A 12816-nucleotide genomic window follows, 5' to 3' on the forward strand; every position below is an offset into this window, starting at 1 on the left:
CACCCCCTATCTTTCGAAATTCTCGACAAAACAGGCCTATTTTTGTACAATCTCTCCTCATAACCCCTAAAGGGCAAGGATCATTCTTGTAAATCTGCACTGTACACCCTCCAAGACCAATCTACCCTTCCCAAGGTGTGGCGCCCAAATCTGCTCACAGTGCTCCAAGTACTCTGGTCTAACCAGAGATTTGTATAACTGCAGCATTAGGTCTGCATCCTTATAGTTCAGGCCTCTGCATAGAAAGAAGAGTTTAATGTTCCAAAAGAATGGGATAGAGCTGACAGAACCTGGTTGTTCAAGAGTCCAGATTGAGAGGTGAGCAAAACAAGTGAGAATTTAAAAGATTAACGACAATGGGCAGGAGAAAGATAGAACATAGAACAGTACAGCGCAGGAACAGGCCCTTCGGCCCACCATGTCCATGCTGACCATGATGCCACTTCAAACTAACCCCATCTGCCTGCCCATGGTCATTGTCCCCCTATCCCCTGTCTGTCCATGTGTCTATCTAAACGCATCTTAAATGTTGCTATCATAACAGCTCCTATTACCTCCGTTGGCAGCACATTCCAAGTCCTACCACCCTCTGTGTAAAAATCCTGCCTCTCACATCTCCTTTAAACTTTCCCCTTCTCACCTTAAACCTCTGCACCCTAGCATTTGACATTTCCACTCTGAAAAAAAAAGACTCCAATAATCAATCGTCCTGGCCACGTCATCAAAGAACTCTAACAAATTTGTGAGGCATGATCTCCCACTCACAAAGCCACGCTGACTATTCCTAATCAAACCCTGTCTTTCCAAATGCATGTATATCTTATTCCTCAGAATCATCTCAAGTAACTTATCTACCACTAGTTTACTGGTCTATAGTTCCCAAGCTTATCTTTGCTGCCCTTCTTGAATAAGGGCACAACGTTCGCCACCCTCCAGTCTTCCGGGATTTCACTCATGGCTAACAATGATGCAAAAATATCTCCTTTGAACTTTCTCCCTCTCACTTTAAATTCATGCCCTCTAGTTTTAGACATTTCAACTCTGGGGGAAAAAGATTCTGATTGTCATCCCTATCTGTCCATCTCATAATTATATAGTCTTCTATCAAGTCTCCTCTCAGCGTCTGCCGCTCCAGAGAAACAACCTGAGTTTTTCCAGCCATTCCTTATAGCTCATACCCTCTAATCCAGGCTGCACCCTGGGAAACCTCTTCTGCACCCTCGCCAAAGCCTCCATATCCTTCCTGTAATGCGGTGGCCAGGATTGAACACAGTACTCGAGGTGTGGCGTAACCAACATCTTATAAAGCAGCAACATGACTCTTAGATGCCGTCTGCCTATTTTACCACAATGTACACGACGGGACATTGGCAGGAGCATTAGGTAAGGGCAGGTGAGTGGGATTGTGTGGAGGATTCTATCAAAGAGCCATGAGCCAATTTGCTGCATGGTTTCCCATGACTATGACCAACTATGCCTTCCTCCTTTATCTCAGTGTCAGAACTTGTAGAGCACAAGGTAGGGCTCACAACGTTAATGAGCTGCTCCTCCTGCACACAAAACCTCAAGAAACCAAAGGGCAAGCCTCAATGGAGAGCCAGACAACTCACATGGAGTAGGTTTGAGGTAACCCACAGCGAGCTCCGAATCGAGAGAGGAAGCGATTCTCCAAGTCAATCACCGTTTCGCCGATTTTCTCATCCTTTGACAGGAGATCATAGTCATACAGGGTGACCTTCAGGTCCTTGTCAATGGGCAGGTTTCCAGTCAACTCATACATCCTGCAGGAACACAAAACACACAGCACTTCAAGGTAACCGGTCAATCTGTCACAACTTGGAGCATTGGTGGGTCTAGGTCAATCACGTTTTACTCTGTATCTAACCCCATGCTGTCCCTGTCCTGGGAGTGATTGATGGGGACAGTGTAGAGGGAGCTTTACTCTGTATCTAACCCCGTGCTGTCCCTGTCCTGGGAGTGTTTGATGGGGACAGTGTAGAGGAGGCTTTACTCTGTATCTAACCCCGTGCTGTCCCTATCCTGGGAGTGTTTGATGGGGACAGTGTAGAGGCAGCTTTACTCTGTATCTAACCCCATGCTGTCCCTGTCCTGGGAGTGATTGATGGGGACAGTGTAGAGGGAGCTTTACTCTGTATCTAACCCCATGTTCTCCCTGCTCAGGGAGTGTTTGATGGGGACAGTGTAGAGGAGGCTTTACTCTGTATCTAACCCCGTGCTGTCCCTGTCCTGGGAAGGTTTGACAGGGGACAGTGTAGAGGAAGCTTTACTATGTATCTAACCCCATGATATCCCTGTCCTGGGAAGGTTTGATGGGGAACAGTGTAGAGGGAGCTTTACCCTGTGTTTTACCTGCCGAGGGAGTGTTTGACAACGAGAGATGTGAATGGAAAAAGTGCAGCAGGAACATCTGCACCTTAATGAGAACCAAAAGGATTTAAAAATACCCCATTCCTCTCTCCCCGTTGAAAATGAAATGAATGGGAAACAACAAAAAAAAATCCTTCAAACCTTTATGATAATTAAATAAGTCTGTTGGTGCCTCATTGGTTTGAGGGTTTTATAACCGAAGACTCCCAAGTCTGTTTTACGAGCCAACTTGTGAGTCTGTGAATGTTTGAGTTGGCAGGTACTGGAGTTCACACAGTGCAGCCAAGGGGTACACACACTACGTGTGGGAGGCACAGTGTTCACTGAATTTTAAACACTCTCCACATTTGAAGGGAAAAGAAAAAGGCCAAGTAAATTGCTCCTTCCTGGGGAACGGGAGGCCGGAATTTGCATGTTCTGCTTCACACGGTCTGACTCCGGAACCCAATGCTCACCATCTGACTGACCCATGCCAGGGAAGTGGGTGGGGCTTTACTTGGCACATGGACTGGAGAAGGTTTCCCCTCTAATTGGGCCCACAGCCAGGGTTCAGACGCCCAGCCTTGCCACCGTTAGCTGCAGCCGCTCTGTAACCCGTGTGTCTGGGCTCGGCCCGTGCTCCAGCTGCAAACCAGGCTGCGGTGCAGGGGAGCAGGGTGATGACCGGCACAGCCGATTGCTGCCTGGCTCACGTCTGCATCCAGCCAGTGCACGCACGGCCTATCCCATCGACGGAAAACATTACCCGAGAGCGAGGGAACTGTACCTTCCAAACTCGGGATCCAGGGTGCATGGGATGTAGTTGTCCTGGTCACTGACGGACCTCTTGCCCAGAGAAACCTTCACGTATGGGTCACACTGGAAAAGGAAGAGAGAGCAGGGAATTAAAAACCCCCGAGGGGGCACTCTGGCCCTCCCGGATCAGCGAAGCCACGGGAGTAAAGGCCCACACCCAGAGGCCGGAACGATTCAGTGCGATGCCAACATGGAGTTGGTGGAGTCAGAGGTGCCACCATTTGGCAGTGACGATCAACTGAGGCCTTGTCTCCCATCGCAGACTAACCTCATTCTCTCCCCACCTCCCACCTCAAATATCTCACCCCCTCCGTTTACACCATGATCTGATCCTCAACTGTTTGTGGGATCCTGCTGTGTACAGCCCAGCTGCCACGTACCTCATCGGCTGTAAATTTTTACAGGGTTTCCTGGCCTTGTTCAGGGGCCGTTCAATGATACGTGTCGATTTTGTTTGACAATGCTTCAAGCTTATCTCTGACACTCCAGAGAAACGGAGCTTTGAGCTGCTGTGTGTGTGTGTAAATGGATATCAAGTACTGGTCCCTGTTTCTGCTGCCATTTAATTTTCTTACTGTCGTCTCATCATCTGCGTCTGGGAACTTCTTTCCATCCTGACATACCCTGAGTAATTTGCCCTCTTTATCCTGGCCTTTTTCCACTGAGGCCATTTCTCCTCCCCCTTCCCCATTCCCAAACATCACTCTCCACCCACAACCGTCACTCCCGTGTCTCCTGCTAAGGGGAGCTTTAAGCAGCACTGACTCATCAGTCTGTCCCGACCACAGGGACAACAACTTTGCAGACTTTGTGCTCTCCTTACGGCAGTACTTTGGGCTGAACTGAATGTTAGCTTGATTCCTCCTTAATTCTCCAGGAAGGATATCTATAGAGTCCACCCATCAGACTGATTCCCAGGATAAGAGAGCTGAGGTTATCCTATCAATTGAACTTAAGTGGCATAATGCTCTGAAGTTTGGAAAATGAAAGGTGTATTTTGGGGAGGATCTGAAAGGATAGACATTGAGATCCTGACGCTCAGCTGCAACAGTGTGTACTATCTACAAGATGCCGTGCAGGAATTCACCAAAATTCCTCCGAAAGCACCTTCAAACCCCCGACCACTTCCATCCAGAAGGATAAGGACAGCAGATACAAGGGAACACCACCCCCTCCAAGCCACTCACCATCCTGACTTGGAAATATATCGCTGTTCCTTCACTGTCGCTGGGTCAAAATCCTGGAATTCCCTCCCTCAGGGGCATTGTGGGTCTACCCACAGCACATGGACTGCAGCGGTTCAAGAAGGCAGCTCACCCCCACCTTCTCAAGGGGCAACTAGGGACGGGCAATAAATGCTGGGCCCAGCCAGTGACACCTACATCACACAAATGAATAAAAGACAGACCGCAAGTAAAATACATTTCTTCACTTGGATGGCTTTCAACCGTAGGGGACAAGAGCTGTGTTCTTCTAGCCTCCTGCTTGTCATCGTTGCATTCCATCATCTGCAGCTTTTTTGTCTTGAACCTGAGGAAGCCTCTATCCCGAAGAGTTCTGGTCGTCATTGAGAAAATTCAAGAGTCTAAATATGACTTAGTGATAAAGTCACTGGACTGACAATTGTAGGAGCTGGGCTAATCCTCTGGGAAATGGATTCACAGTGGAATTTAAAACTACTTATTATAAATAAAAAAATGCTTATTGTAATTAAAAAATAAATCTGGAACACAGCAAATCTCAGTCAGGGTAACTATGAAACTATCGGAAAATAGGGAAGGTAAAAGTGTTCAGATGTTGAAGAGATCATTACAGTCTCCCAAGTTGGGTTTGAATTCCATTGGACAACAGCTTGTCTTCTATTGTAGCTGCATCACGGACTGTTATAAAAACCCACCTTGTTCAGTTAGTCCCCAGGGAAGGGAATCTACTGTCCTTTGCAAGTCTGGCTAGAATCCCGACAGTATGGATACTCCATTCGGCCCATCGACTCCAGACCGACTGTCTGAAGAGCATGCCCATGCAGATCCACACTCCTATCCCTGTCATCCTGCATTTCCCACCCAGCCTGCCCATCCCTGGACACTACGAACAATTTAGCATGGCCAATCCACCCAGCCTGCACATCCCTGGACAGTACGGACAATAGAGTATGGCCAACCCACCCAGCCTGCACAATCCTGGACACTACGGACAATATAGTATGGCCAACCCACCCAGCCAACACATCCCTGGACACTATGGACAATGTAGCATGGCCAACCCACCCAGCCTGCACTTCCCTGGACACTACGGACAATTTAGCATGGCCAACCCACCCAGCCTGCACATCCCTGGACACTATGGACAATGTAGCATGGCCAACTCACCCAGCCTGCACATCCCTGGACACTACGGACAATTTAGCATGGCCAACCCACCCAGCCTGCATATCCCTAGACACTACGGACAATGTAGCATGGCCAACCCACCCAGCCTGCACATCCCTGGACACTACGGACAATGTAGCATGGCCAACCCACCCAGCCTGCACATCCCTGGACACTACGGACAATTTAGATGAGAGTGGTGCTGGAAAAGCACAGCAGTTCAGGCAGCATCCGAGTAGCAGTAAAATCGACGTTTCGGGCAAAAGCCCTTCATCAGGAATACAGGCAGAGTGCCTGAAGGGTGGAGAGATAAGTGAGAGGAGGGTGGGGGTGGGCAGAAAGTAGCATGGTGAGTGGGGGAGGGGATGAAGGTGATAGGTCGGGCGTGGGGGGGAGGGGGAGGGGATAGGTGGAAAAGACAATAGTCAGGTAGGACAAGTCATGCAGTCTGTTTCAGGACATGGTTGAAGAGCTTCAGGGCAGAGGAAATGACCTGGGAGTTGCAGTGGGAGAGGGACTCCCTGAGATTCTTGTAGAGAGAGGAGGAAAACTTCTTCAAGGCAGGCATCCTTGCAAGAGGATTTGCAGTAGGGTTAAAATCAACGAGGTAAAAACAATGACTGCAGATGCTGGAACCAGAGTCGAGATTTTCCAGCACCACTCTAATCTAGAGTCTGGTTTCCAGCATCTGCAGTCATTGTTTTTACTATGGACACTGTAGCATGGCCAACCCACCCAGCCTGCACATCCCTGGACACTACGGACAATGTAACATGGCCAACCCACCCAGCCTGCACATCCCTGGACACTACGGACAATGTAACATGGCCAACCCACCCAGCCTGCACATCCCTGGACACTACGGACAATGTAACATGGCCAACCCACCCAGCCTGCACTTCCCTGGACACTACGGACAATATAACATGGCCAACCCACCCAGCCTGCACATCCCTGGACACTACGGACAATGTAACATGGCCAACCCACCCAACCTGCACATTCCTGGACACTACGGACAATGTAACATGGCCAACCCACCCAACCTGCACATCCCTGGACACTACGGACAATGTAACATGGCCAACCCACCCAGCCTGCACCTCCCTGGACACTACGGACAATTTAGCTTTGCCAATCTACCTAACTTGCACATCTTTGTAACGTGAGAGGAACTCAGAGCATTTGGAGGAAACCCACAGCAGACAAGATGGGGAAAATGTGCAAACTCCACACAGTCACCCAAGGGTGGGATCAAACCCAGGTTCCTGGCGCTGTGAGGCAGCAGTGCTAACCACTGGGCCACCGTGCCAACCTGACATGTCGGCAAAAGATTTGAGGGCATTACTTTCAAGAAGAGCAGGGAAGTTTCTTGTACAACTATTTAATTCTCAAACAACCTCAAACGATAAATTATCTGGCGATCAATTTTGCTGTTTCTAGGATCTTGTTCTGAACCAATTGATTTCTGCCCCTGCGTTCTGCCCATACAAATGACCCTGAGCTTCCAGCTGCCTGCAATTCAACACCCACCCTGTCCCCCAGCCAACATCTCTGTCTCAGGCTTGTTGCTGTGCTCCAGGATAACTCAGCATAAGCTGGAAGAACAGCACCCCATTTTCCTCTACAGAGGAAACTCTACAGCTTTCTGGACTCAATACAGAGGTCATCAGTTTTAGGGCTGAAGGCATTTTGCCCCATGTCCTTCGTCCAGCCCCCACACACTCCCCATTGTTAGCCATTAATTAGCAGCTATTCATACAGTCATAGAGATGTACAGCACGGAAACAGACCCTTCAACTCAACCCGTCCATGCCTAACCTAATCTAGTCCCATTTGCCAGCACTTGGCCCATATCCCTCCAAACCCTTCCTATTCATATACCCATCCAGATGCCTTTTAAATGTTGTAATTGTACCAGCCTCCACCACTTCCTCTGGCAGCTCATTCCATACACGCACCACCCTCTGTGTGAAAACGTTGCCCCTTACGCCTCTTTTATCTTCCCTAAACCTATACCCTCTAGTTCTGGACTCCCCGGCCCCAGGGAAAAGACTTTGTCTATTTACCCTATCCATGCCCCTCATGATTTTGTAAACCTCTATAAGGTCACCCCTCAGCCTCCGACACTCCAGGGAAAACAGCCCCAGCCTGTTCAGCCTCTCCCTGTAGCTCAAATCCTCCAACCCTGGCAACATCCTTGTAAATCTTTTCTGAATCCTTTCAAGTTTCATCTTTCCGATATGAAGGAAAGGTGAAATGCACACAATATTCCGACAGTGGCCTAACCAATGTCCTATACAGCCACAACATGACCTCCCAACTCCTGTACTCAATACTCTGACCAATAAAGGAAAGCATACCAAGCGTCTTCCTCAGTAGAATTCATTCTCCTAAACTGAATTTTATCCACTCCTTTGTCTGTCCAACTCTTCTTTTCTCTTCTACCTCCACTTATCCTTTACTCCTTAACCCCTCCCCACCACAACCTTTTCTCTTGCAGAAAAACACACCGTTTCCTAGCTACCATCAGTTCTAAGGAAGGGCCAGTGAACCTGAAACGTTAAGTCTGATTTCTCTCCACAGATGCTACCAGACCTGCTGAGATTCTCCAGCAAATCCGGGCTTTGTTTCTGATTTCTGCGCTTTCTTTACCTCAACAGCAACAATACTTCAAAAATACTTCATTGGCCGTCAGGCCCTTACTCTGGAATGCCTCAGGTAGTGAAATACATTGCGGATATGCAAAAGGTCTTAAAACCTCAAATGAAACTGGATGGAGGAAACAACAACTCCTCCAGGAGAAAGCAGAAGTGATGAGTGGAGCAATCAGAAAGTGAAGGTTTTATTAAACAGAGACATGGGGAACAGCTTCTCATGAGGGAGCACTGACCTTTCCATTGGAGTCCTTCGGCTGAAGTCCAAAGGCCTGGATGACATAAACCCTGACGAGACATTCCTGGAGTCCGCTGGCTGGCAGTTGGTGGAATTGCTGAGGAGGGTTAGGCACTGAGGGGTCTTCAGGAAGGGCGTAGATCTTGAAGCTGCCCTGAAGATATCAACAGCATTAAGTAGGTTAGACCACTGTTCAGTGTACTGACGCACTACATACCATCCTGAATGTTCTCAGGCCCATGGATTTACCCTGACACTTGGGGAGTTGGTGGGATGGAACATATCCTCCTACAACGCAGTACAGGCCCTTCGGCCCTCAATGTTGCGCCGACCTGTGGTACCAATCTGAAGCCCATCTAACCTACACTATTCCATTCTCATCCATATGTCTATCCAATGACCATTTAAATGTCCTTAAAGTTGGCGAGTCTACTCCTGTTGCAGGCAGTGTGTCCCACACCCCCCCCCCAACTACTCTCTGAGTAAAGAAACTACATCAGCCTTCTGTCCTATATCTTGCTCTGCTGTAATTAGCTCCCACACTCCCTGCAATGCAGTGGCAAGGTTATGTCAAATCTACTCAACAGGAGATCAGAAGAGTTCTTCACAGCTCATGTTATCAGCCAGTGGAATTGACCACACTGCAGTTTTCTGGCAAATCTTGTGAAACTTGCCACCAGTCAAAGTCTCTGGGTAGTTCACCATCACCTTCTCCAGGGTGGTTTATCATAGTAATAGAAGCAGGAGCAGGCCATTCGGCCCATCGAGCCAGCTCTGCCATTCATTAAGATCATGGATGATCTATCCTCAGCTCCTCCTACCTGCATCAGCCCCATAATCCTTAATTCCTCTACCATGCAAAGACCCATCCCACTGTGTCTTGAATATATTTAATGAAGCTTCCATGGACAGAGAATTCCATAGATTCCCTACTCTCTGGGAAAAGCAGTTCCTCCTCAACTCTGTCCTAAATCTACTCCCCCTAATCTTGAGGCCATGTCCCCTCATCTTAGTCTCACCCACCAACGGAAACAACTTGCCTGCCTTTATCTTATTTCATAATTTTCTATGCTTCAGTGAGATTGCCTCTCATACTGCTAAATTCTAGCAAGTACAGTCCCCGGGGGCTTAACATCTCTTCACAGGGTAGCCCCCCCTCCTCTCCAGTTATGGCTGGGTAATAAATGCTGGTCCAGCTGGGATGTCCACATCCCATGAAAGGATAAAGGACAGGTTAGGTGTGACTGGAAGCAGTCACCACAGCTGGCTTCCCTTTCTCCAGTTAGTTACAAAGGTACCACCTGCTTACCTTAGTAATTCAGGAGTGATTAAGGACTGAACCAGTGACTGTGCCTCCCCAGGACAATCCAATTGGCCCCACTTTTCATGACAACATTGGTGAGGCTGGTCCGCTGACTCTTTTAGTTTCAGTGCCGTGTTGGGTCACCAACAACACACAACTTTGAGCGGCAGGACAGCGTCAAATGCGGATGGTATGGAACCTGTCCCCTCACCTTGAACTCTCCCACCACTGAAGGATCCTCATCTTCACCCTGAGTCTTCCCACGATGCAGAGGGAAGGTACGGCAGAAATCTGTTAACCCTTCGAACACCTCGACCTTCTCCAGCTCGACATTGTAGACCTGTGGGGACACAAAGGACGAACAGCCAGGACAGTCCCGCATTGTTTATTCAGGGGCTTAACAAAGCACAAAAGGTTACAGCATGGGAGGAGGCCATTGGGCCTGTTGGGTCCAGCCAGGCGCTTTGGAAGAGCTACTCAGCTCATCCAATTACCCCCACCGCCCAACACACACTTCCCCAATGACCCTGCCTTTTGGTTTCTCTTCGGGTGCTTCTGAAGGCCAGCATTGGCCTCCACCACATCCCCAGGCAATTCATTCCAGACCCGGTGCACTCACTGTGTTGAAAAGGCTTCCATCAAGTCACCTATGGTTCTTTTACTAAATACCTTAATCCGACATCAGTGCAAACAGTTTATGCCTGTTGATGCTGTTCCGAACTCTTCCAATAGTGGTTTTGTTAAATCCATCTCCCATCTGCCACTCAGATGAATATAAAGGGCGCCATTTTGAAGAAACACAGGAACGTTCTTCCCCGTGTCCTGAGCTAATATTTCTCTCTAAACCAATACCACCACAGCAGATATTCTGGTTATCATTAGATCGCCAATTGAGGGATATTGCTCTGTCAGACATATCATCTTTTCTGGAGATTTACCCCGAGTGGAAAAGCTTCTAATTTCATTGTCCCCTAACCCCAAAAAGTCTGCTTCCACCTCTTTCCCAAAATCAACCATCAGGTCATTTCTCATGGATACACAGTCTCAGCCTGTTCTTGTCTTATGAGCACATTGATTCCCAGCTTCCCCAAGCTGTTCCATGCTGTGTAAGATATCAAAAGCTGATATTATCTATCCAGGGGTCCTGGAGAGTGTTGCTGAACAAAGAGACCTTGGAGTGCAGGTTCACGCTTCCTTGAAAGTGGAGTCATAGAGAAACAGGATAGTGAAGAAGGCATTTGGTATGCTTTCCTTTATCGGTCAGACCATTGAGTACAGAAGTTGGGAGGTCATGTTGCGGCTGTACAGGACATTGGTTAGGCCACTGTTGGAATACTGCGTGCAATTCTGGTGTCCTTCCTATCGGAAAGATGTTGTGAAACCTGAAAGGGTTCAGAAAAGAGTAAAAGGATGTTGCCAGGGTTGGAGGATCTGAGCTACAGGGAGAGGCTGAAAAGGCTGGGGCTGTTTTCCCTGGAGCGTCGGAGGCTGAGGGGTGACTTTATAGAGGTTAATAAAATCATGAGGGGCATGGATAGGGTCTTTTCCCTGGAGTGGGGGAGTCCAGGACTAGAGGACACAGGTTTATGGTGAGAGGGGAAAGATTTAAAAGGGAGCTGAGGGGTAAATGTTTCACACAAAGTGTGGTACATGTATGGAATGAGCTACCAGAGGAAGTGGTGGAGGCTGGTATGATTACAACATTTAAAAGGCATTTGGATGGGTATATGAATAGGAAGGGTTTGGAGGGATATGGGGCGGGTGCTGGCAGGTTGGGATATCTGGTCGCCATGGATGAGTTGAATTAAAGCTGTACATCTTTATGACTATGATTAAGGTAGTTAGTCTGTGATGGATTTGCATAATATTCAAGGAATATTATTGAAAAAAAAAATGATATCCAAACTGTATCAGGATGGAAACAAGAATGCCACATTTCAAGGGGAACAATAATTTATAATGCAACAGAAACAGGGTGTGACTGGTTGGCACGTGGGCACTGATTGGATGAGACATACATTGGGAATGCACCAGGGAACAGTATTGCGAATATGAAGACCTGAACATTTCACCACGAGGGCTCTTTTTAAATGCTCACAAACAAACACACCCCAGACAACCCATTATCACTCCCTAAACTCAAAACCTGAAATTAAACTCAATCAGTTCTTTCTCCCTTTGTAACCCGTACAATGCAAAATCAGGCTGTGCATGGTTCCAAAACAACAACTGGACGAATTTATCATGAAGCACAGTGATCAACACAGATAATACCCAGAACGGAACAAACTGCACGGTATACCTGAAGCGTGTCCAAGCCTTTCTCCAGGTACGTTCCACATTTGCTGGTGTCGCCTGTTGATGCGTAGAACTTACTCCACCAATCCACAAACTCGTCTTCCTAAAGGTGACCAAAGCAACTTTATCAGTGGCACGTTAGGTTAATGCCGGGTCAGCGTCAGACGTACACAGAGCCCATGGACAAACCTCACCTTTTCAGCTTTCCCAGTCTACGTGCCAGCTGTATAACACATGGGGCTGAAACTGGTGCCAGGCGACAGTGAGACAGACAAACCACAGCTTTACACACGCTCTCTTCACCTGCACCCAGCTAGGATGCCAGCCCAGGAACTGTGCCCCCCCCCGAGTTCAATGGTAAACTGACCCACACGCCTGTCAGAGATCTGTCAAAATTGCCAGCCTCTTCTGACATCAACCTGGCCAGCCCGCTTCAATGCTGAGCTCAGATTCCATCTTCAATCAGCTCCATCTTCCCACTCACAGGACTACCCATTTCCCACCTGCACCCCCCACTCCTCACCTCAGTTCAGGATGTTTCATGCTTTTTCACATCTCAATACCAACGTATATAAGACCATAAGATACAGAATTAGGCCATTCAGCCCATCGGATCTACATCACCTTTCGACCATGGTCGATGTGCTTCCCAACTCCATTCTTCTGCCTTCTCCCCATACCCTTCGATCCCCATACTCATCAAGACCCTACCTATCTCTATCTTAAATACACTCAATGACTTGGCCTCCCCAGCCCTCTGTGGCAATG

The 12816-nt window shown here is 48.2% G+C and overlaps 1 protein-coding gene across 6 annotated transcripts in view; it reads right to left on the minus strand.

The window, feature by feature from the left end:
* The window catches only part of dysf (dysferlin, limb girdle muscular dystrophy 2B (autosomal recessive)), a 377035-nt gene that overhangs the window by 35457 nt on the left and 328762 nt on the right, over nucleotides 1-12816 (minus strand). For all 6 annotated transcript variants that reach the window (XM_072577935.1, XM_072577982.1, XM_072577963.1 and 3 more), the window contains 5 exons: nucleotides 12053-12151; nucleotides 9962-10090; nucleotides 8446-8601; nucleotides 3155-3246; nucleotides 1611-1781 (listed from right to left, as the gene is read on the minus strand). In XM_072577935.1, the coding sequence (XP_072434036.1) occupies nucleotides 1611-1781; nucleotides 3155-3246; nucleotides 8446-8601; nucleotides 9962-10090; nucleotides 12053-12151 (647 nt within the window). The remainder of the gene's footprint in view (nucleotides 1-1610; nucleotides 1782-3154; nucleotides 3247-8445; nucleotides 8602-9961; nucleotides 10091-12052; nucleotides 12152-12816) is intronic.

This window comes from Chiloscyllium punctatum, chromosome 1 (assembly GCF_047496795.1).
Source record: "Chiloscyllium punctatum isolate Juve2018m chromosome 1, sChiPun1.3, whole genome shotgun sequence".
Taxonomy (NCBI): domain Eukaryota; kingdom Metazoa; phylum Chordata; class Chondrichthyes; order Orectolobiformes; family Hemiscylliidae; genus Chiloscyllium; species Chiloscyllium punctatum.